Below are 23,529 nucleotides of genomic sequence, written 5' to 3'. Positions count from 1 at the left end.
GGAACCTCCATATGCTGCGGGAGCAGCCCAAGAAATGGCAAAAAGACCAAAAAAAAAAAAAAAAAAGGCATTCCTGCTGTGGTGCAACAGGATTGGTGGCGTCTTGGGGGCGCTGGACCGGGGTTCAATCCCAGGCTCTGCACAGTGGATTAAGGATCCAGTGTTGCTGCAGTGTAGGTCACAACAGTGGCTCGGATCTGATCCCTGGCTTGGGAACTCCATATGCCGCAGGGAGGCCACAAATGAAAAAAAAAAAAAAAGTAAATGTAACCCCTGGTAAAACTGATAAAATAGAGGATGTTCAGTTAAATCTGAATTTCAGATAATCAGTGAATTATTTTTTTGTAAACTATGTCCTGTGCAATGGTTGGGAAATTATTTTTTTAATGATTTTAATTTTTTCCATTATACTTGGTTTACAGTGTTCTGGCAATTTTCTATGTACAGCAAATGACCCAGTCACACACATATATATATATACACATTCTTTTTCTCACATTATCCTCCATCATGTTTCATCACAAGTGAGCAGAGACAGTTCCCTGTGCCATACAGCAGGATCTCATTGCTTATCCACTCCATATGCAAAATTTGCACCTATTAACCCCAAGCTCCCAGTCCATCCCACTCCCTCCTCCTCCCCCTTGGCAACCACAAGTCTGTTCTCCAAGTCCATGCATTTCTTTTCTGTGGAAAGGTTCAATTGTGCCATATATTAGATTCCAGATATGTGATATCATATGGTATTTGTCTTTCTCTTTCTTTTTTATTTATTTTATTATTACTACTTTTTGTCTTTTTGCCTTTTCTAGGGCCACTCCCGCGGCATATGGAGGTTCCCAGGCTAGGGGTCTAACCACAGCTGTAGCCACCAGCCTACGCCAGAGCCACAGCCATGCGGGATCCGAGCCGTGTCTGCAACCTACACCCCAGCTCATGGCAACACCAGATCTTTAACCCACTGAGCAAGGCCAGGGATGGAACCCAAAACCTCATGGTTCCTAGTCGGATTTGTTAACCACTGAGCCATGACGGGAACGCCTATCTTCCTCTTTCTGACTTCGTTTAGTATGAGAGTCTTCAGTTCCATCCATGTTGCTGCAAGTGGCATTATTTTGTTCTTTTTTACAGCTGAGTACTATTCCACAGTGTATATATACCATATCTTCTCAATCCATTCATCTGCCGATGACATCTAGGTTGTTTCCAGGTCTTGGCTATTGTGAATAGTGCTGCAAGAACGGGTGCATGTATCTTTTTTCAAGGAAAGTTTTGTCCAGATATATGCCCACGAGTGGGATTGCTGGATCATATGGTAGTTCTATATTTAAGTTTCTGAGATGCCTCCATACTGTTTTCCATGTAGTTGTACCAATTTACATTCCCACCAACAGTGTAGGAGGGTACCCTTATCTCCACACCTTCTCCAACATTTGTTATTTGTAGACTTGTTAATGATGGCCATTCTGATAGGTATGAGGTAGTAACTCATAGTAGTTTTGATTTGTAGGGAAATTATTATTTCTGTTTATCTGAAATTCAGATTTAATTGAGCATCCTGCATTTTTATTTGCTAAATCTGGCAACCCTATTCCCTTGGATACAGCTTTGTCTTGCTAAGCTAGCTAAGCTACTGTGTTATTACTTCTTTGCTGGGAAGAATGAGACTTTCTGTGCTGTTTTGTTTTGTTTTATTTTTGTTTTTTCTTTTCTGGCTGCATACAGCGTTCCCTGGCCAGGAATCAGATCCGAGCCACAGTTCCTGGCTATGCCAGATCCTTTAACCCATGGTGGCCAGGTAGGCTAGGGGTTGAACCTGCTTGCCAGTGTTGCAGCCAAAGCGGGAACTCCAAATGAGACTGTCTGGAATGTGCTCCAAAATAACTTAGAGGTGGGGTCTGAAATGCACACTCCAAGGTACTTGATGGAGTGACCCTCTAAAATGTTGGCATATTGACTCCACTCCATACCAGAAGCCAAGTTAACTGGCATGGTCAAGATATTCTCCCTGAAGCTCCCCCTTGTGGTAGAAAAGAGTAATTGCTCGTCTTTCCTTTACTCTCTGCCAGACACCCCCACCTCCTGCTTCTTTCACCTGGTCCCTAGGCACCATGCTGGCACAAGGTCATCCCCGGGGCCTCCCATCCCTTCCTCCAATACAGCCCTCAAGCAGCTAAGGCACGCTGGAGCAACCCTACTTTAAGAGTACTTTTTTTTTTTTTTGTCTTTTTGGGGCCACACCCGCGGCATGGGGAGGTTCCCAGGCTGGGGGTCGAATTGGAGCTGTAGCTGCCAGCCTATACCACAGCCACAGCAACGCCAGATACGAGCTGTGTCTGCGACCTACACCACAGCTCAGGGCAACGCCAGATCCTTAACGCACTGAGCAAGGCCAGGGATCGAACCCGAAACCTCCTGGTTCCTAGTCGGATTCGTTTCCACTGCGCCACAACGGGAACTCCTGCAGGATGGTTCTTGAAAGAAAGAGGAAATGATCTGGGTTGGGGTCTGGGAGAGAGAGACCCTCTGCCTCTAAGGAGCACAGCTGTGGGGCTCTTCTGTGCAAACTGGTTGGATGCGGCTGAGTCTGGTTTAGCCCCTGGGGATGAGAGAGGAGGCCAGGAGGGCAAGGTTTTTGAGAAGCAACGGGGGCACTAAGGCCCTGTCTTGGATGCCTGAGCTCAGGAGGCTTTCTGGACGCCTCTGGCAAACACAGGGGATGGAGTGTGGTGGAATCTCAGGTCTTCATACCACAGCAGGTTGTGGAAATTCTCCAGGCCGGGGATTAAATCCAAGCCACAGCAGTGACAATGCTGAATCCTTAACCACTGAACCACTACGGGAACGCCTATTTGGACTTTCTGAATTTTAAGCATCTAAAATGAGTGTGTGTGTGAATTTTAAGCATCTAAAATGAGGAGGGGGAGTTCCTGTCGTGGTGCAGTGGTTAACGAATCCAGCTAGGAACCATGAGGTTTCGGGTTCAATCCCTGCCCTTGGTCAGTGGGTTAAGGATCCGGCGTTGCCGTGAGCTGTGGTGTAGGTCGGCAGCTGTAGCTCTGATTCGACCCCTAGCCTGGGAACCTCCATATGCCGTGGGCGCAGCCCTAAAAAAATAAAAGTACATAAGTGGATCTTAAGGTTCTAGAAAGTTCCTTTGGACATTCATTCAAAACTTTTTTTATATGTGTAGTTTTTGTTTTAGTTGCCCCACAGAGAAAGTCAGGAGAACTCATACTTATGTTTTCCTGTCAAAATATGAAAATGAATCTGAAAAAAATATATTTGGCATGTTGGGGTTCAGGTCTTTGCATAAACAAGTCAAGCATAGACAGGTTTCTACAGATGGTTTTCATGTTTCTCCGGAAGCCCCTGTGCTGTTATCTTTTCTCGGCCCCTCTTCTGCTGCCTTTGCCTTCATAGTGACAGCCCCTCCCCGACAGGCAGTGAAGCAGAAATGCCACCAGAGCTTTTATGTTTTCTTTTTTTTTGGTCGCCCCTGTGGCCTGAGGAAGTTCTGAGGCCAGGGATTGAAACTTCGACACAGCGACTCAAGCTGCTGCAGTGACAATGCTGGATCCTTAACCTGCTGCGCCACAAGGGAACTCCCTATGTTTCTTTCTTTTTTTTTTTTTGTCTTTTTAGGACTGTACCCACAGCATGTAGAGGTTCACAGGCGAGGGGTCGAATCGGAGCTGCAGCTGCCGGCCTACACCACAGCCACAGCCGGATCTGAGCTGTGTCTGTGACCTACACCATAGTTCACAACAATGCCGGAACCTTAACCCACTGAGCAAGGCCAGGGATCGAACCTGTGTCCTCATGGATACTAGTCAGATTCGTTAACCACTGAGCAAAGACGGAAATGCCATCTTTTTCTCCTTTCTTTCTTTCTTTCTTTCTTTCTTTCTTTCTTTCTTTCTTTCTTCCTTCCTTCCTTCCTTCCTTCCTTCCTTCGGCCACGCCTGCAGCACATGGAAGTTCCCAGGCTATGGGTAGAATCAAAGCTGCAGCTGCCGGCTACACCACAGCCACAGCCACATCAGATCCAAGTTGCATCCACAACCTACACCACAGCTCATGGCAATGCCAGATCCTTAACCTACCGAGCGAGGTCAGGGATTGAACCCTCATCCTCATGGATACTAGTTGGGTTCTTAACCCACTGAGCTACAATGGGAACTCTCCCTGTTTCATTTTGAAGAACTGAGTACCAGTATTTTGGGCTGGCCAGTTCGTTCCCCTGGGACCTCTAAGCCGTTTGGAAGTGGATATGACGCAACGATGGGAGGAGAGTCGTGCTCTTTGGTGTCGCCACGACCCCCAAACTCCTTGCCCTGTGTCCTTGCTGCCTCGTGGCCCTGCCTCCTGAGAGGCTTTCTGTCATTCTTGCTCAGACCCAGTGAACTGTATGGCCTTTTTCTAGCTGGTCCAAGCAGGTCTTCTCTTAGCACAGCCCAGGGATCTGCCCAGTATTTACTGTCCCAGTTCTGTTTACCATGACAACCTCCCATAGAGACACAAAACCTAAGAACCGCCCCTCCCCCAGCAGGGGCACTTCCTGGCCTGGGCACAGCCCAAGGCAAAAAGTAAAGCAATTATTTCTTACTCGAAGCCATGCATCTGGAAAGATGGGTGAGACAGAAAAAGACGTTTAGGAGCTCCTGCTCTGGTGCAACAGGATCGATGGCATCTTGGGTGCACTGGGACTCAGTTTGATCCCTGGCCGGCACAGTGGGTTAAGGATCTGGCTGCAGCGTTGTTCTGAGACTGCAGCTCGGATCTGATCCCTGGCCTGAGGAACTCCACATGCCTTGGGATGGCCAAAAAAGAAAAAAAAAGAAAAAGAAAGAGACGTTTATTCATGTAACTACGTTTCAGGCCCAGGTGTGCAGGTGATTTGCAGATGGAAATATCATTTTCTAGTCACCTTAGACTTATAAGGTCAGTTTCTTTTATTTATTTATTTTTGCTTTATTTATTTATTTGTTTGTTTGTTTGTTTATTTTTAGGGCTGTACCCGTGGCATATGGAGGTTCCCAAGCTAGGAGCTGAATCATTGCTACAGCTGCCGGCCTACACCACAGCCACAGCAACACAGGATCTGAGCCATGTCGGCAACCTAACACTGCAGCTCACGGCAACGCCGGATCCTTAACCCACTGAGCAAGGCCAGGGATCGAACCCGCAACCTCATGGTTCCTAGTCGGATTCGTTAACCACTGTGCCACGACAGGAACTCCCACTTTCTTTTATTCTTGTTTGGTGTGATATGAAGTAGCAGGGCCTCTGCTTAGGATGGTGTGGGTTTTGTCCTGCAGAAAAGTCCTCTCCAAGAGGCAAACTGGGGCTGCATGCAAACAGCTTCTGTTCTATTCACTAAGCCTTAGGTCCTGCGTGGGCTGGGTCGGCCTGGAGGAAGGGACAGCTTTCTAGTGCACACAGAGACAGGCGGCAGCTAGAAGTGACCAGGTCTGGCCCAAAGCCCCACTCCATCCCTCTCAACGCTCAGATGGCTCCTGCTCTTCCCCTCTCCCCCAAACACACACGGGGGACCCAGCCGCACTGCCTGGAGGACAGGCCCTGAGCCAAGCTGGCTTCTTCCTTCCTCTGCTCATGCCGTTCTTGGGCTGACAAATGCCTTGTTTACCTGATAAACTCATCAAGTCTATTCTTGGGAAGGCTAATCTGCCTCGCTGAGCATCTAATCGCCCCTTCTTGGTCCCACCCTGGAACTTCCTCTTCCCACCCACTGCACTGCCACTGTAAGAGTCAAGCTCTTTTTTTTTTTTTTTTTAATTTTAACTTTTTTCACTTTTTGCTTTTCAGGGCCGCATTCGTGGCATATGGAGGCTCCCAGGCTAGGGGTCCAATCGGAGCTACACCTGCCAGCCTACATCACAGCCACAGCCACACCAGATCCAAGCTGCATCTGCAACCTACACCACAGCTCATAGCAATGCTGTATCCTTAGCCCACTGAGCAATGCCAGGGATTGAACCCGAAACCTCATGGTTCCTAGTCGGATTGGTTTCTGCTGAGCCACAATGGGAACTCCATAAGAGTCCATTTCTTTTTGAATTGGTCAACCTACATTCACAAATTAAAATATAAAAGAGGATTCGGGGAGGAATGACTTTCCTTCAGGCACTGGATCCCAAATTTCCCAGACTCCTTCCCCAGAGATAACCACTGTTACTGTTTTTTTCTTCTTCCAGAGCAATTTTATGCATGAAAATCTGCATCAGCAACTCTCCCCCTCCACTTTAGAACCCAGATAATAGCATATTACACACATTGCCCTAGACCTCGCTCTCCTCTCCCATTAAAAACGGAGCCTGGGGGAGTTCTCACTGTGGCTCAGCAAGTTAAGAACCCGACTGGGAGTTCCCGTCGTGGCGCAGTGGTTAACGAATCCGACTAGGAACCATGAGGTTGAGGGTTCGGTCCCTGCCCTTGCTCAGTGGGTTAACGATCCGGCGTGGCCAAGAGCTGTGGTGTAGGTTGCAGACGCGGCTCGGATCCCGAGTTGCTGTGGCTCTGGCGTAGGCCGGTGGCTACAGCTCCGATTCGACCCCTAGCCTGGGAACCTCCACATGCCGAGGGAGCGGCCCAAGAAATAGCAACAACAACAACAACAACAACAACAACAACAACAACAACAAAAAAGACAAAAGACAAAAAAAAAAAAAAAGAACCCGACTAGTGTCCATGAAAATGCGGGTTCGATCTCTGGCCTCACTCAGTGGGTTACGTATCTGGCGTTGCTGTGAGCTGTGGCCTAGGCCGGCAGCGGCAGCTCTGACTGGACCCCTAGCCTGGGAACCTCCTTATGCTGCAGGTGTGGCTGCAGGTGTGGCTCTAAAAAGTTAAAAAAAAAAAAAAGAAGGAAAGAAAAAAGAAAGAAATGAATCTAAATGCACAGATATAAAGACTAAGGTCTATTTTTATTTTTGCTATACCAGCAGCATATGGAAGTTCCTGGGCCAGGGATCGAATTTGAACCACAGCTGTGACCTATGCTGTATCCGTGGCAATGCTGCATCCGCAATCCAGTGCCCTGCAGTGGGAACTCCCCCATCTCATTTTTTAAATCTCACGGTATAGCTGTATAATCTGGGGTGACTTGGTACCACCTTCTCCAGTCAGGGACATTTGGCAACGCCTGAAAACAATTGTGGTTATTACAACTGGGAGTTATTACAGACATTTATGGGTAGAAGCAAGGATTGCTCCTAACTATGCTACAGTACATAGGACAGTTCCCCACAACAAAGAACTACCTGGCCTAAAGTGCCAATAGCATTTGAGACTGAGAAATTTTGCTGTGTATCAACTAAGTTAACAAGATCCCAGAGTTCCTGTTGTGGTTCAGTGGTAATGAACCTGACTGGTATCCATGAGGATGTGGATTCAATCCCTGGCCTTGCTCAGTGGGTTAAGGATCCGGCGTTGCTGTGAGCTGTGGCATAGGTTGCAGGTGTGACTCAGATCCCGTGTGGCGGTGGCTGTGACGTAGGCTGGCAGCTGCAGCTCCGATTCCATCTCTAGCTTGGGAACTTCCGTATGCCATGGATGTGGCCCTCAAAAGACCAAAAAAAAAAAAAAAAAGGCAACCCACAAAACCCCCCAAACAAACCATATATATATTAGAATATATATACTTGGAAGCGGTCCACAAAATTGACTAGACTCTGGTACAGAAAAGAGGTTAAGGACCTCTGATCTGGGAACTGATCACAAACCCAACAGCCTCTAAGGGTCAGCTGGAGGCCTGAACACCAGGGCCTGCTTTCGCTTTCTCACATTTGAGGGGAAGAAATATTTTCTCTTGCTTTTAACTCTAAGAAAAAACTACATTAATCACCTGATATAAATGCAATTGACCCTGGCTTCCATGTCGGAAATATTAGGGAGTAAGGGAGACTCTGGCCAATGGCCAGCACATGTGCCAGCAGCCTCTTGCTCCAGCTGACCCTTGCCCAGTGGGAAAGTGGGTCCAGGGTGGCCAGAGCTCGTTTTCGAGAAATGCCAGCAGTTTGAACTTTTGCCCTATTTTTATTTGTTTTTATTTTTTGTCTTTTTGCCTTTTCTAGGGCCGCTTCCCGAGGCATATGGAGGTTCCCAGGCTAGGGGTCCAATCGGAGCTGTAGATGCTGGCCTATACCACAGCCACTGCAATTCAGGACCTGAGCCGAGTCTGCGACCCACACCACAGTTCACAGCAACGCTGGATCCTTAACCCACTCAGCAAGGCCAGAGATCGAACCCGAAATCTCATGGTTCCTAGTCGGATTCGTTAACCACTGCGCCACACGGGGAACTCCTTGCCCTATTTTTTGTGTTGGCCAACTGGTTAAAAAAAGAAAAACGCTGTAGGCTACAGAGAACCTGGCTTCAGGCTGCATTTCACAGCAGGCTGCAATTTGCACTTTGGGTCTCAAGGGAGAAGCAAATAAGGCGGAAGGCAGAGCTCCCAGGAGCTCTGTTCTCTGCACGGCGGGCGAGCAGAGGAGGAGAAGGCAGGGAAGGAGCTGAAGGGACAGTGGGAGAGGTGAAGGGTCCGGAGCACCGATGCCGAGGAAGGAGACTTTCAGAAGGAGAGAGATGCTCGCATGCTTTGTGAGTCCGGAGAGGTCTGCTGAGAGCGATAAGCCTGGAGAACGGTCACTGGACGTAGCCTTGCAGAGGCCATAGTTGGAGCCTGCCTCGCTGTTCAGGAGTGCTCCTCCCCACCCACGCCCTTGACTTTGCCATTCCTTCTACCTGTTACACCGTTTCCTCTACTGCTTTGTGAACTCCTACGTAGCCTGTAAAGCCTCGCTTCAATGGTCCCTCCTTTCTTTCCTGTACTCTGGTTGTCTACCTGATGAATGACTTGCTCTCCTGGCAGTTTCCAGAGACCTTGGGTCCATGGTCAGTACTTAACTGCATTTGAGTCAAGTACACTTCGGGTCATTTGACACTGTGGGTCCCAAGACACCGTGGGTCTCACCCACAGTTCACTCACTGTCTATACTGTCCTGCCAATCAGGCACTGGATCTTTTTTATCTTCCTCTCTAGGTCTGCCCCATGCTCGGTCCATATTATGCAGTGCTCAAGTGATGTTTGCTGAAGCATAGGAGTTAAGAGCAGCAACTCTGAGCCCGGCCACCTGGCTTGGGAACCTGGCTGTGGCTCTTTCTGTGTTGCCCTGGGCATAGCTTTTTAACCTTTCTGTGCCTGCCGATTTGCTTGTCTGTGAAATGCAATCCGCATGTGAACATTTTATTGTGAAGAATAAGATTACACAAGCCAGCAGTTCCTGTTGTGGTGCAGCGGAAACAAATCTGTGTGGATGCGGGTTCCATCCCTGGCCTCGCTCAGTGGGTCAGGGATGTAGCTTGCCGGGATCTAGGGTGTATGTCACCGAGGAGGCTCAGATCCTGTGTTGCTGTGGCTGTAGTGTAGGCTGGCAGCTGAAGCTCTAATTAGACCCCTAGCCTGGGAATTTCTGTATGCTGGGGGTGTGGCTCTAAAAAAAAAAGATTACACAAGCTATACTCAAAGTACTCAGAACAGTGCCCAATACTTAGCAAGACTTATGAAAGTGTTATTATAAATATGTTTTATATAAATTTTATTGTGTTACCCCTGTTGTTAAATCGTTTCATCTATTTTGTACACTAATGCATCCTCAGTGGCCAGAACAGTCCCTGGACTTAATAAATATTTGCGGAATCAGTGAGTGAATGAGTGATGGACTTCCCTTTGTTTGCCCTCACTTCAGGGTCACACTGCCCTCTCAGTGGCGGTGGGGTGGGTGTCAGGGTGTTCAAAGGTCATCACGGCCGAAATCAGGAATTGGGTAGAAGTTCGTGGGCATAGCTGTTTTCTTTCTTCCTTCCTTCCTTCCTCCCTTCCTTCCTTCCTTCCTTCCTTCCTTCCTTTCTTTCTTTCTTTCTCTCTCTCTCTCTCTCTCTTTCTCTTTCTTTCTTTCGCCTTATCTAGGGCTGCTCCCATGGCACATGGAGATTCCCAGGCTAGGGGTCTCATTGGAGCTGTAGCCACTGGCCTATGCCAGAGCCACAGCAACACGGGATCTGAGCCATGTCTGCAACCTACACCACCACAGCTCATGGCAACACTGGATCCTTAACTCACTGAGCAAGGCCAGGGATTGAACTCGTAACCTCATGGTTCCTAGTCAGATTTGTTGACCACTGCATGGCAATAGGAACTCCAAGGGCATAGCTGTTTTCTCTAGGAAAATGTTTGCAGCCTACAAGGGAAGTTCTGGAACACGTGTCAAAGATAAGTTGGGAAGGAAAATCTGCATGGTATATGTGTACCAGGAATAATGCCCTTTACCTTGTTTTATTTAATACTCACCTCTTCCCACCCTTCAGTGTGCAGTGGTTGGATATGGGCTCTCAGTTCCCAGGCCAGGGACTAAACTCTGGCTGTAGCAGTGAAAGCACCTGATTCTAGCCACTAGACCACCAGGGACCTTTCTCAATACTTTCAGCTTTCCTTCTCCAGGCAAGGCTGATGAGAGTGCAAGTTGCAAGTTAATTTGAATTTCATGTTTTGTCCTTTTTCTCATAGGGAGTGAACAAGCTTCAGAACACTTCAAAATGTCTGTATAACTAACAAAAGGAGTATTTTGCAGCCACACAAACCTGGATTCGAATTAGACCCCTTACACTTGGCTGTTCTATAATCATAGATTGCATTTGGCCTGAGTCTCATTTTTTTGGTGTATAAAATGGAGATAGCCTTACTATCTTTCTTCGTAAGATTGTGATGGAAAAGCAATTAATTGGGCTTTTTTTTTTCTTTTGGCCACGCCCACTGCATGCAGAACTTCTGGGGCCAGGGAGTGAACCCTTGCCACAGCAGCGACCTGAGCCACAGTAGTGACAACGCCAGATCTTTAATCCACTGTGCCCTGAGAGAACTCTCTAATTGTGCATTCTGAAGCCACTTCAGCCCTATACAAATATCAATTATTGTTGGATCTGCACATTGATTCCTCCGTAGGGTTTCAGGAAAATACTCCCAGCCCTTTATCAGCAAAAGGCTGGGAGAACCCTGATCTAATCGCAATCTCCGGATTGTTTGGCCTTTTCTGTCCAACAGCGAGTCAGAAGCCAAGCTTTGAGGTTGTAGGTGGGCCATAAATGCTTGATCAAAACAGGACCCAGGGGTCCGAGCTAAACTCCATGCTTTCTTTCACGTCAAACGTCACAATCCACAAGCCCTGGTAAGGACAACCCTGAAAGACGACGAGTGAAAACCAAGACGAAGAGAGGTAGTGTGTGTGGTCGGGGGAGGGACGTTAGAACCAAGAGAGGGAGGCTGGCGCAGGAGGGAGGATGCATCTGATGCAGTGGAAGGGCAGTGGAGCGAAGAAGCTCGCTATCCGGAGTGAAAGTGAGGCCCAGCGAAAGGGGCCAGCCCGAGGAATTTCGGTTCCCGCCCCACGACTCCCGGCTTGACTACAGTTCCGCCCGCAGACGCCCTAGGCCCCTCGCCCCGCCCCCAGAGGGTAATCGGACTGTACCATATGATCTTATAGGGGTGGAAGGGAATCTTTGGCTCGTCCTTCAGAGAAAATATAAATTATTTCTCAGAAAAAATAAGGCTATATATATTATTTGCATGGTTCTTAGTGAGTAACAATTATGTTCTGCCGGCTAGGACCCTATATATTCCCTGAAGGGCGGCAGGAGTCCGGCCATGCTTCCCCTTTTCCTTTCCGCATTTGGTGCATTCCCCCAGGATACGTAGGCGGGGGAGGCGTACATAAACCTCGACGCAGGAGGCGGGGCTGCTCAGTCCTCGAGGCGTCGGTGCTCAGTGGTGTTGGAATTCTGTTGCTTGCCGGCCTGTGCGCGCGTGCGCGGACATGGCCTCAAACGGTATGTAAGTGCGCGAGGCGGCGGTGGCGCGCCAGCCCTGGAGCTCGTAAGCTCCCAGTTGGGCTTTTGTTTCTCGGTGGGGCCCGGGCAGCGATCGCATGTAGGATCTTCTCCGCACCACTGGCGGGAAGCAGCGGAGAGGGGTGGAAGGGGGAGGCCGATGTCGCCATTTTGTTTCGCTCCGCTGGCGCCTCGCGCAGGGCGGGAGGTCTTCCCTTGTAGCCCCTTTCCTTTAGGTGAGGGTTAGGAGGGACTCTTCTTGGTGATTGGGGACGTGAGACGCGGATGGAAATGCTTGGTCGCTGTATTCTTCTCTCCTCCGCGTCTCCAGCCCTGCGCTCGGGCCCGCTTTGTCGCAGTGCTGCATCCGGGCACTCGGTGCGCGCACGCGCTCTACTGGCCCCTCCCCCCTTTTCTGGCGGCGCGAACCCCCCTCCCGCCTCGTGTCGGCCCTGCTTTTTGTCGCGAGACCCTCCACCGGCAGCTCCGCGGCGCTCGTCCGGTGTGGGCCTCGCTCCCGGGGTCCCTCGGGAAGGGGCGGGACCTCCTCGTTCCCGCCTCGCGTGCCACGCGGCTGGGGGCGGAGGCTTTGGATCGGGACCGCGCGCCCGTTTAACGGCTAGGGGTGGGGGGCTAGGGGGTGGTCCAACGGACTTGGGGACCGGGCCCGAGGCTTTTCCCGCGTAAATTTTCCTCCTTGGGAGGTGGGAACTGAAAGGAACGGCCGCCTTAGGCCACACCCTCTCCCGATCCTTTTGCCGTTTCCTGCGGGGAAAGCTGTTTCCTGTATCGAGATGAGTTGATCAGGCTTGTGCTGTCTTCCTTGTGGCGTTTTCGTTACCTTGGATTCGCCAAGTCTCCCCGCAGCCCCGAGGCAGGCAGGGGAGGTAGGAACTCGTCGGGAGCCGTAGGGCTGAGGACCTGAGTACCAGTGGGCTTGCCTCTCGAGGCGACCGCTCTTTGATGGCGATCTCTGTCGTTTGGGGTCAAAGAATTCTCCCTTCTTGGTGAGCTGGCTCTGCACTAAAAGCCCCCTGTTCCTGTCTCCAAGACTGGATGAAGGGTGGCCTCTCTCCAGATCTTGAGACTTTCTTTGGGTTGAGAAAGTGGAGGCTACAATCGGAACGTTTTTGCTTCTGGCTTGCAATAAAGCCTGTTCTGCTCAAGCAGCTGTGTGGCTTCAGTTGGACTCTTGGGGATACCTTCCTCATATAGAGTGGGTGTGAAAACACGTGAGTCAGTTTGTGCAGTTCTGGATATCAGTTGAAGTTGCAGAAAAATGGTAGTCGTCCACCAGTACTCTTGCTTTTTCCAGTACTTAAGGCCTCTTGGTCTCGGTAGAAATTCGCTTTTTTTGTGTGTCTTTATTGTGAGAAAACTTGACTTTGGTCTGCCTCTCAACTAGGGTTTCAGGAGGGGATTTCTGCCTTGTCAATTTTCACATCTAGGGGCTCTGGGGCTTGAGTTGAGGCCTTTACCTCTAGTTTGTTCTCTTAGGGGTGGCTGAAGATAATGTTAATATGATTGTATTTTTCTGTTTTGCAGACTATACCCAACAAGCAACCCAAAGGTGAGTGTCATTTCTGGGTTTCCAGAGTTTGTAGGGGGCAAGGGTGGCTAAGGTGTCTTTTCCTGAGAGCACCGTTGTTGCCTTTTCTTCTCCAGCTACGGGGCCTACCCCACCCAGCCTGGGCAGGGCTATTCCCAGCAGAGCAACCAGCCCTACGGACAGCAGAGTTACAGCGGTTACGGCCAGTCAGCGGACACTTCAGGCTATGGCCAGAGCAGCTATGGCAGTTCTTATGGACAGACCCAGAACAGTGAGTCTTTTTAAGTGGGTCACCCTTCCTCTTCCTGCTTTTTCTGAATGTTGCTTTTCTTAAACCTAAGCAGTGCTGAACTGTTGAAACTGTCCCCCAGTTTCTTTCCCCTTAACCACTCTATGATCCTTCAAGCTACTTAGAGTTTGAGTTCTTTCCAAGTACTTAATTCTGTTTCCTTTTATTTTCTTTGACTTTGTATTTTTTGATTTATGCTGCACTTCTCCCCGTTTCCCCTAAGAATGAAAGTGAAATTGGGGAAGAGTATTCTCTAAAGGGAAAAGAGTTTTAAGCTTTTGATATTTAAAAGGAGAAAATGGGGAGTTCTCATCATGGTGCAGCGGAAACAAGTCCACTAGGAGCCATGAGGTTTCTGGTTTGATCCCTGGCCTTGCTCAGTGGGTTAAGGATCTGGCGTTGCTGTGAGCTGTGGTGTCGGTCACAGACGCAACTTGGGTGTGATACTGCTGTGGCTTTGGTGTAGGCCAGCTGCTGCAGCTCCAATTCAACCCCTAGCTGGGAACCTCCCTATGCTGAGGGTGTGGCCCTAAAAAGCATAAAAAAAAAAGGAGAAAATGATTTGCTTGAAGACATTGGAAATCAGCATACTGTATATCACATTGATACACAAAGAGGTGGAATTTGCCCTGAGGTGCTGAAGGGTAAATAATCTGAGATGTACATCACAGGCTGGTTAAAGGAGAGGGATCTCTTGGGCTGTGATTGGCGGTGGTTCAAGAGGCTGACTTCAGGTGTAGGTAGCATTAGGGATGTCTACACTGTTTCATCAACCTATTCTCGTTCCTCAATTCGAGACTTTTTTTCTTTTTCTCCTAGCAGGCTATGGCGCACAGTCAGCTCCCCAGGGATATGGCTCAACTGGTGGCTATGGTGGTGGCCAGGGTTCTCAATCGTCTTACGGGCAGCAGTCTTCATACCCTGGCTATGGCCAGCAGCCAGCTCCTAGCAGCACCTCGGGAAGGTAAGGAGTTGTGGAGAGAGGGGAGAGGACTGAAAGACAGGGGCGAGTTAGTAAGGAATAATGACTCCTAAGCAGTTGGAGTCGTTAGGAGGCGTGATGGGGGCCGTATCCGTTGGGTATAGAGAATGGGATGCACTGAAAGTGAAAGGACGTTTTGGACACGCTGGCATCATGATTCTTTTTCTTTTTCCCTAGTTATGGTACTAGTTCGCAGAGCAGTGGCTATGGGCAGCCCCAGAGTGGGGGCTATGGCCAGCAATCTGGCTATGGTGGACAGCAGCAAAGCTATGGACAGCAGCAAAGCTATAATCCCCCTCAGGGCTATGGACAGCAGAACCAGTACAACAGTAGCAGTGGCGGTGGTGGAGGGGGTGGCGGAGGTAAGGTGTCTTCAGCTTTATCTCATACCTGTTTCTTGGAAGGAATCATTCTGCTTGATTCTTACCCTAAAAGCGTTCTTAAAAATCTTGGGTAGGAGTTCCCATTGTGGCGTAGGGGAAATGAATCTGACTTGGAACCATGAGGATGCGGGTTTGATCCCTGGCCTCGCTCAGTGGGTTGAGGATCTGGTGGTTGCCATGAGCAACGTGTGGTGTAGGTCCCAGACGTGGCTCGGATCCTCTGTTGCTGTGGCTGTGGTGTAGGCTGGCAGCTGTAGCTCCGGTTTGACCCCTAGCCTGGGAACCTTCATGTGTTGTGGGTGTGGCCCTAAAAAAGAACAACAACAAAAATCGTGGGTTCTTAGTCCCTAGCTTTATTTTTATGTCTCTTGTCATTTTTCTCCTGACATTGTTGAACTGCCTTATGCCACCGCGCTGTCTCATTTGAAAGCGTCTTTTCTTTCCTGACAGGTAGTTACGGCCAAGATCAGCCCTCCATGAGTGGTGGTGGCGGCGGTTATGGCAATCAGGACCAGAGCGGCGGCTACGGCGGAGGCCAGCAGGACCGTGGGGGCCGTGGCCGGGGCGGCGGCAGCGGTGGCGGTGGTGGTTACAACCGCAGCAGTGGTGGCTATGAACCCAGAGGGCGTGGAGGTGGCCGTGGAGGCAGAGGCGGCATGGGGTAGGTGTCTTGTGAGCCAGGGAGTAACAGCAGCGGGAAGCGGGGAGGGTTGGTTGCATGAGTCTCCCTTGAAGTCTAGTCCCTTAGTGCATGGTTAGTCTTATGCTAGGGGTTTGCGAGGGCTTTGGTTGGAAGCAGTGACCGTGTCTTCGTACACCCCCCCCCACTTGATTTTTGTGAGAACTCGGGAGCCTGAACTTCCGCCCACACTTCTGTATAGAGATTTGAGTCCTGATGCTTTGCTCTCTAAAGAAAAAGAAACCTAGCGGTGTATGTGGATTGGAGTCCTCGATATCCTAGGCAAGGAACGTGGAAGCAAAGGCTTCTTTGTCTGCAAAGGAAACTGATGATCCCCCCTCCTGGTAACAGGGAGGCTCGTTACTCGTATTCCCACGTGTCCTCTGAGGGAGTTAAGTGGTTAACCTGACTTGAGCTTCCAGGAATTGGCTCCTCTCTCTTCCTGTATCCTGTAGTCATTTGAATCCATGAGCTTGATTTGCACTAATTTGACTGACAGACAGTAATGATGCTGTGTGTGACTTGGTTTACGGGGTTGTCTGAAGTGTGCGGACCTTTTGGACAAAAATACAGTTCGCTGGCCAGTGGTCCCCCACCTATGTGCTCCACTGTCCCTCTTCCCCAGGTTACTTGTCCCACCGGACCACCTTTTCCTCCCTTTCCCGCTGCAGTTGAAGTAAGACCTTAGATTTGATGTTAAAAACAGTTGTCAAATCTGTTGGACCCTACCGTCTCCCTTGAGAGGGGGAGGAATGCCAGTGTGTTCCTCCTTTTGGGGAAAAAAAGTAGGTTTTTTAAAAGAGCGTTTGTATGTGGTAAGTATTCAGAGGTGGGTGGGGGCAGTCTCAAAAAACCTTACCAAGTAAGGAAACCTCTATTGTGTGCGTGTGTTTAATGCAAAACTTTGAAAAGAAAAACAACTGTTATGTGACTGTTAACTTGCTCTGCATTTTATGTGCCACAGGTATGAAAGGTGACATTGCAAAATACTCCGCTCTTCTCACAGTGTAGAAGGGGTGACCCCGGGGGTGGGGGGGAGAGATCAAAACCAGCTCAGTAGTTAGGCCAGGGCTTAGCCAGGTTTGTCTCGCTTTAAGGGGAATTTGCCTTTGGTTTTGACTTTTTATGGAATGGGGTTGGGTCTGCTTGCTGCTTTCAAAGCAAAAATCACAAAAATGTGTTGAGGGCTACCCCAGCCTGGTGTGAAATGTCTTCTGGGTACATCGGGGGTAGGGTTTTTAAAGCAACTGCTGGGTTGTCAACCACTCACACGACAAGAGGAAAAAACATCTGCTTCGTCGGAAGAAACGACCAAGGAAAATGGGTCTTTTTTTTTTTTTTCCAGAGGAAATAGATATATAACCTTTTAAAGCACAATCTTAAACATTCGTGTCAGAAATGGCACACGTGTGTGTGACATGCTCAAAGGTCAGACAAGGGGTGGTCAGGAAGGGGAATGGATCTTCGTAGCCACTCGTATTATCATTTTCCCAAAACACCTATCCATGTTTGGGGAATGTTGAACAAAATCAAAAACCGCCCTTTTGTAGCCGTTGGAAGCTTCATGTCCTTTCTTCTAACTTGTCTTCTCCAGCGGAAGTGACCGTGGTGGCTTCAATAAATTTGGTGGTAAGTGAACAGAGTTTCCAAAATTCCCAACTCCCAGCAATGCTTTGTCTGATTGTTCATTTGCAGATGTCTTAGCGTGTTTTAAGTGTCAAAGGTTTTGAAGTGTCTAGAAACCACCTCCAGAGAGGGGTGGTGTAGAATGCCCCCTGCTGCCAGATGTGTGCCAACCTGGAGGCAGGCAGGCAGGGCTAAGACTCAGCAGTCGTCTGGTACCAAATTGGTTGGACCCAGGTTAATAAGAGGTGTCTAGTAGGCCTCTGACAAGGAGTGTTGCCACACCTGGCACTAGGTGACCACCGTTATGAGAACCCGGAGAGTGTGTGCTGGAACACGTGGTGCCAACTTGGCTCTAGGATCCTTTTGATCAGTGTGTCCTAGCTGTGTGTGTGTGTGTGTGTGTATGTGTGTATGTATGTGCGTGTGTGTAGGTAACAACCTCCACGTGTTTAATTCTGGACGAGGGATGTGAATTCTGGCTCTGCCCTGAGGATGGTGCCGTTGGTGTCTGTGTCTATAATACCGAATGGTGTCAATGCAATTCTTCATACGCATATTTAAACTCAACTCAGATGGGCAAGTAGAAACCAGCTCTGGGCAGGAAGGTGTGGACTCCTTTCAAGAAAGGTTGGGGAGCATGTGTGGCTCATGGGAAATAACCAGGTCTTAAAAGAGCACAAACTGAATTCATGGAAAAATGGCAAATTTGAGAAGTCTCCCAGTAAGCTGGAACTTTTCTGGTTTGGTTAACTAACAAAAGGTTTCTTGATTGGTCTCAACATTTAGAGCCAAAGGCTCGGGTTCATGACTTAGGTGTCATTGAGTATGGGTACAATGTATATGGTGAATGCAGATAAACTTTGGTCAAAGATGGTCTCTGGAAAAAAAAATAGAGGCTGCATTATGGAAATAAGATTTCTGATCTGTTCCCTGGGACGTGCTTAACAAATGCAGTAGCTGTTACGTCTGATCATTTTCATGTGGTTTTTGGGGGAAAACAACACGGTTTTTAAGAATGGTTTCTAAAGATGAAATTAAAACTTGTTCCACAAGGGATGAGTGTCTTTGGTGTTAAAGTTTGGAGAAACTGGATGCACATCACATTGCTGGTGGCGAGCCCATTTCTCTCTGGGGTGAGAGAACAGGGCCAAGCTCGGAGTTGGTTTGTTAACTTCACTGGGTCTCCCTCCTGGCCCTCCCACTCTGTGCTGAGGACATTGCCCAGCCTGAGCTGGGGGAGGCAGCATTTTCTGAAGCGTGGAGTTGTCCCTTTGGGGACTCAAGTTACATACAGAGCTTAAGAAAAGGGGCCTGTGTCTTGCCCAGACCTGCCTAGGACTTTTCTCTGGGCGGGCAACCCAGGACAGGGTTTGGAGTGAGGCTGTGAGAGCACTTACCTGAGATTTTGCAAAAGTTTGGATTTGGTGTTAATTTTCCCTTGTCTGTCTCTCCCTGTTGACTAACGGCTCCTCTCTCCTTGTTTTTTGTTTTTTGTTTTTTTTTCATGTTACTTAAGGCCCTCGGGACCAAGGATCACGTCATGACTCTGGTAAGTCCGCAGGCGGCACGAAAGAAGGGCTAAGATGGTATCGGGACTTTTTCTGGATGTTTTCGAAACAGAAAGGAATCTGAAAAAGCAGGGATAGAGAAGAAGGAAAGCCTGGGGCAGGGAGTTGGGGTGTAGCTATGCTTAGCAGTGATGTGTAAATGAGCTTGAATCAGAAATAACCCGATATTGGAGTTCCCGTCGTGGTGCAGTGGAAACGAATCCGATCAGGAACCACGAGGCTGTGGGTTAAGGATCTGGCATTGCCGTGAGCTGTGGTATAGGTGGCAGATGTGGCTTGGATCTGGCATTGCTGTGGCTGTGGTGTAGGCTGGTGTAGGTCCAACTCTGATTGGACCCCTAGCCTGGGAACCTCCATATACTGCAGGTGCGGCCCTAAAAAGCAAAAAAGAAGAAATACCTGATACGATGATTTCCTCCCCCAGCAGTTTGGTAGGTCTGGGAGGAGCCCCAGAATCTGCATTTCTAACAGGTCTCAGGAGTTGATGATACATCTGTGTGTGGACCATAAAGCAGTGGCTTTAATAAAAAAATGTGGATCATGACCAGATTAGAGAACAAGAAAGAAGAGAAAGGGAAGCACTTAGCAAATTTTTTATTTTTGTATTTTAGCCACCTCCCCGCAGCCTGTGGAAGTTCCCGAGCCAGGGATCAAACCTTTGCCACAGCAGCATCTTGAGCTGCTTCAGTGACAGCACCAGGTCTTTAACATGCTGTGCCACAAGCGAACCCTGTGTGTTTTGTTGTGATTATGTTTATATACTGGATTAGTTTAAGATAGGTTTCTTAACATGTGGGTCTTTGACTGAAAGTTGACAGGCACCGTGTGGTCTTGGGCGATTCACTCCCGAGCCGCAGTTCTGTAATGAACATGAGCATGTGTCAAAGCGTCGTTGTAAAATTAGATTTGTGAAATGGCCAGCAGCCGGGCACTCAGATAATGAAACAGAAAGGATGGGGAATTCTTTCATTTGTCTGAGCTAAACCAAAATAGATTGCTTGCTTGGGTTAGAATTTCATTCCTTTGAAAGCTAACTATCAGATAATTCTTGGGAGTTCTCATTGTGGCTCCGTGGAAAGGAACCCAGCTAGTATCCCTGAGGGTGTAGATTCGATTCCTGGCCTCACTTGGTGGTGTTGCTGTGAGATGCGGTGTAGGTTGCAGGCATGGCTCAGGGATCCCGGGTTGCTGTGGCTGTGGTGTAGGCTGGTGACTGTAGTTGCGATTCAACCCCTCAGCCTGGGAACTTCCATATGCTATTGATGTGACCTTAAAAAAGCCAAAAAAAAAAAATCTTGAAGTTAGTTTTTAAGACAGTAATTTTTTTGTTTTCTCCTTCTGTTTCCTCCTGCATTCGCCAAGCAGAACAAGATAATTCAGACAACAACACCATCTTCGTGCAAGGCCTGGGCGAGAATGTTACAATTGAGTCTGTGGCTGATTACTTCAAGCAGATCGGTATCATTAAGGTACGTATGGAGCAGAGTGGGTGCTTTGTATCAGTGCCGCAGGCTTCTGGGTTTTCACACCACAGTGAAAAGAACAGTCTTGTGCTAGTTAGCTGCTTCATGTGAAAGAACATCAGCCGTTGCTATTTTCTAAAAGTCACCTTTTACCAAAAAGGCACAATTGATGTAAAAAAGAGAGTGTCTGAAACTTTTGACCCAGTAGTGGATAATCCTGTTCCATCTTTTCTTCTTGTGTTGAAGGAGACACAACTGTGGCGGAGGCTTTCAAGTTGAGATGGAAGGTATGGTTGTGATAGGGCTGTATCCTTGAGAATTGATGTTATCCCCTGTTACTTTCTTTAGACAAATAAGAAGACGGGACAGCCCATGATTAATCTGTACACGGACCGGGAAACAGGCAAGCTGAAGGGAGAGGCAACAGTCTCCTTTGATGACCCACCGTCTGCGAAAGCAGCGATCGACTGGTTTGATGGTGTGTGTGAGGCGGCAGCAGAGTGGGGGGCCGGGCGAAGTGCAGCCAGCTCTGGGAAGCAGGCTCCGTTTTGAGGGTTTCTCTGCGTCGTCCAGCACGGTCTGCTAACCCGGTGTATCTTGGTTTTGCTTACATCTCCTGAGATGATGAACTTTTAAAGGAAAGCGTTTTTCTCTTGATGGTACCAAGTGTGCTTTGGGACCCCACAGGTCTTAATCAAAAGTCTCCATGCCTCTTTTTTTTTTTTCCAAGATGATCCTTTTTAATTTATTACCCATGCCCTAGTTAATAAGGCCAGACTCTTTCTTTCTTTTTTTTTTAAGTGAAGACTTTTTTTAAGTGCACTTTTAGGTTCCCAGCAAAATTGAAGGGAAGGTACAGAGATTCCCATACACTGTGTACATGCGTAGCTTCTCCCATCATTAACATGCCCACCAAAAAAATCATCCCTCCTTCCTTTAGGTAAAGAATTCTCGGGGAATCCTATCAAGGTCTCATTTGCTACTCGGCGAGCGGACTTCAATCGGGGCGGTGGCAATGGTCGTGGAGGCCGAGGGCGAGGAGGTGAGCTGCTGCTGCTGCTGCTGCTGCTGCAGAGAGGTGGTGGGGGAGGGTGGTCAGGGTTTGTGTAGAAAAGAAGCTCAGGTTCGGCAGGCTCGGAAGGGGAGCAGACCCATTCTTGTATCTGCACCAGGACCCATGGGCCGTGGGGGCTATGGAGGTGGTGGCAGTGGTGGCGGTGGCCGAGGAGGATTCCCCAGTGGCGGCGGTGGCGGAGGAGGACAGCAGCGAGCCGGGGACTGGAAGTGTCCTAATCCGTGAGTGAAATTTGGTTCTCCGACCTCTTGACATGTGTACCTTCTGCCTTTCTGGGAGAGGGTGTGTTTCTCCAGCTACACTGATAGGGACCGGGTTTGGCTGGAAACTCGCCTTGGTCAGGTAGCTGTCGTGGGAAAGAGGGGATTGAGCTCACTAACCTGCAGTCTCTGTCTCTGCTCCTGAGAAACAATCCTTTTTACCTTGCTTCTGAGGCCTCATTTTGCTCAGGTATCCGTAAGGTCACTGGAGTAATTCTAGGTCTTGGCCACTTCCTCCTTTCTCAGCACGTGTGAGAACATGAACTTCTCTTGGAGGAATGAATGCAACCAGTGTAAGGCCCCCAAGCCAGATGGCCCAGGAGGGGGACCAGGAGGCTCTCACATGGGTAAGCAAGAGGCAGAGCTGGTGATAAGGAGTTGGGATCAGAAAGCCCTGAAGTATAAGGGAATTCCCTTTGTGGCTCAGTGGTTAATGAATCCGACTAGGAACCATGAGGTTGCGGGTTCGATCCCTGGCCTTGCTCAGGGGGTTAAGGATCCGGTGTTGCCGTGAGCTGTGGTGTAGGTCACAGATGTGGCTCGGATCTGATGTTGCTGTGGCTCTGGCGTAGGCCAGCAACTGTAGCTCTGATTAGACCCCTAGCCTGGGAACCTCCATATGATGTGGGAGTGGCCCCAGAAAAGACAAAAAGATAAAAAAAAGGAAAGAAAGAAAGAAAGCCGTAAAGTGTAAGCACTGAGGCCAGAGGGAGGGTGGGGTTTGGGGGACACAGTAAGGACATGTGATCCATTGTGTTGCCTTTTTCCTAGGGGGCAGCTACGGAGATGATCGGCGTGGCGGCAGAGGCGGCTATGATCGAGGCGGCTACCGAGGCCGAGGCGGGGACCGTGGGGGCTTCCGAGGGGGCCGGGGTGGTGGGGACAGAGGTGGCTTTGGCCCTGGCAAGATGGACTCCAGGTGAGTAAGACTTCAAATTGCAATGAAGGTAGAGCAGACTTCACATTGAAAGGAAAGAGAGGTCTTGGGGTGTCCAGGTTTTGAGAATGTGCTTGGTTTTGAGGGCTAGATGGGAAAGCTGAGACTAACCAGCGTGAGTGGGGAAGGAGGGAAGGAAAATTACCTGTGGCTGCTCATCTGTAGACCCACTTAGAGTCTGTACCTGTAGAGGGGAGGTAGTTCTTGGGGTGGGTAGCAGGGGCAGTGGGGTGTGGAGACGTTGGCAACTCAGACCTAATGGATGCTCTTTCTTGCAGGGGTGAGCACAGACAGGATCGCAGGGAGAGGCCGTATTAGCCTGGCTCCTCAGGTTCTGGAGCAGCTTTTCTTCCTGTACCCAGTGTTATCCTCGTTATTTTGTAACCTTCCAACTCCTGATCACCCACGGTTTTGTGTGTCGGACTCTGTAATTGTAACCATACCTCTGGATCCATTAAAAACCATCATTTTAGTTAAATTTTCTTCCTCTTTCCCCTCTTCACTCTGCTGGAGGGTTGCTGTCCAGGTCAAGAATGTGGGGATTTCTTCTTTCAGGTCAGCCTGCTTAGTGGGAGCTGGAATATTTGGTTTATTCCCGCTTAGCAGGAACTGGAATAAAATGTGTGATACTTGGTTCAGGGGCGCAAAGGTCAAGTGTATCCTTGAAAGAGATTAAACTTTCCTGTCATGGCAAAAACTGGATGAATGAAAGGGATAAATGGAAAACACGTGATGTGTTGCCCCAAATTTGTCTGACCACATGGAAGTTTTTCTTTTACTACATCTGTTCATATACTGGTTTTAGCATGTTGAT

General features: G+C 49.0%; 1 protein-coding gene across 2 annotated transcripts; it reads left to right on the top strand.

The window, feature by feature from the left end:
* The first annotated feature begins 11,815 nt into the window (after positions 1-11,815).
* Positions 11,816-23,193, top strand: FUS (FUS RNA binding protein). 2 transcript variants are annotated; one of them, XM_047779992.1, is made up of 15 exons: positions 11,816-11,904; positions 13,450-13,474; positions 13,570-13,724; positions 14,562-14,706; positions 14,902-15,086; positions 15,558-15,768; positions 17,381-17,415; positions 18,929-18,961; positions 20,346-20,449; positions 20,792-20,921; positions 21,384-21,485; positions 21,616-21,739; positions 22,025-22,125; positions 22,550-22,697; positions 22,994-23,193. In XM_047779992.1, the coding sequence occupies exons 1-15, from the start codon at positions 11,892-11,894 to the stop codon at positions 23,031-23,033; spliced, it is 1,551 nt and encodes a 516-aa protein (XP_047635948.1). In that variant the 5' UTR covers positions 11,816-11,891; the 3' UTR covers positions 23,034-23,193. The 2 variants fall into 2 exon arrangements, with proteins under 2 accessions (XP_047635948.1, XP_047635949.1); XM_047779993.1 differs by having other exon boundaries at positions 11,819-11,904; positions 14,565-14,706.
* The last annotated feature ends 336 nt before the right edge of the window (positions 23,194-23,529 follow it).

The sequence above is a fragment of the Phacochoerus africanus genome, chromosome 5, assembly GCF_016906955.1.
Source record: "Phacochoerus africanus isolate WHEZ1 chromosome 5, ROS_Pafr_v1, whole genome shotgun sequence".
Classification (NCBI taxonomy): domain Eukaryota; kingdom Metazoa; phylum Chordata; class Mammalia; order Artiodactyla; family Suidae; genus Phacochoerus; species Phacochoerus africanus.
Note: the sequence above shows the minus strand (reverse complement) of the source record. Positions and strands in the feature narration are given on the sequence as shown.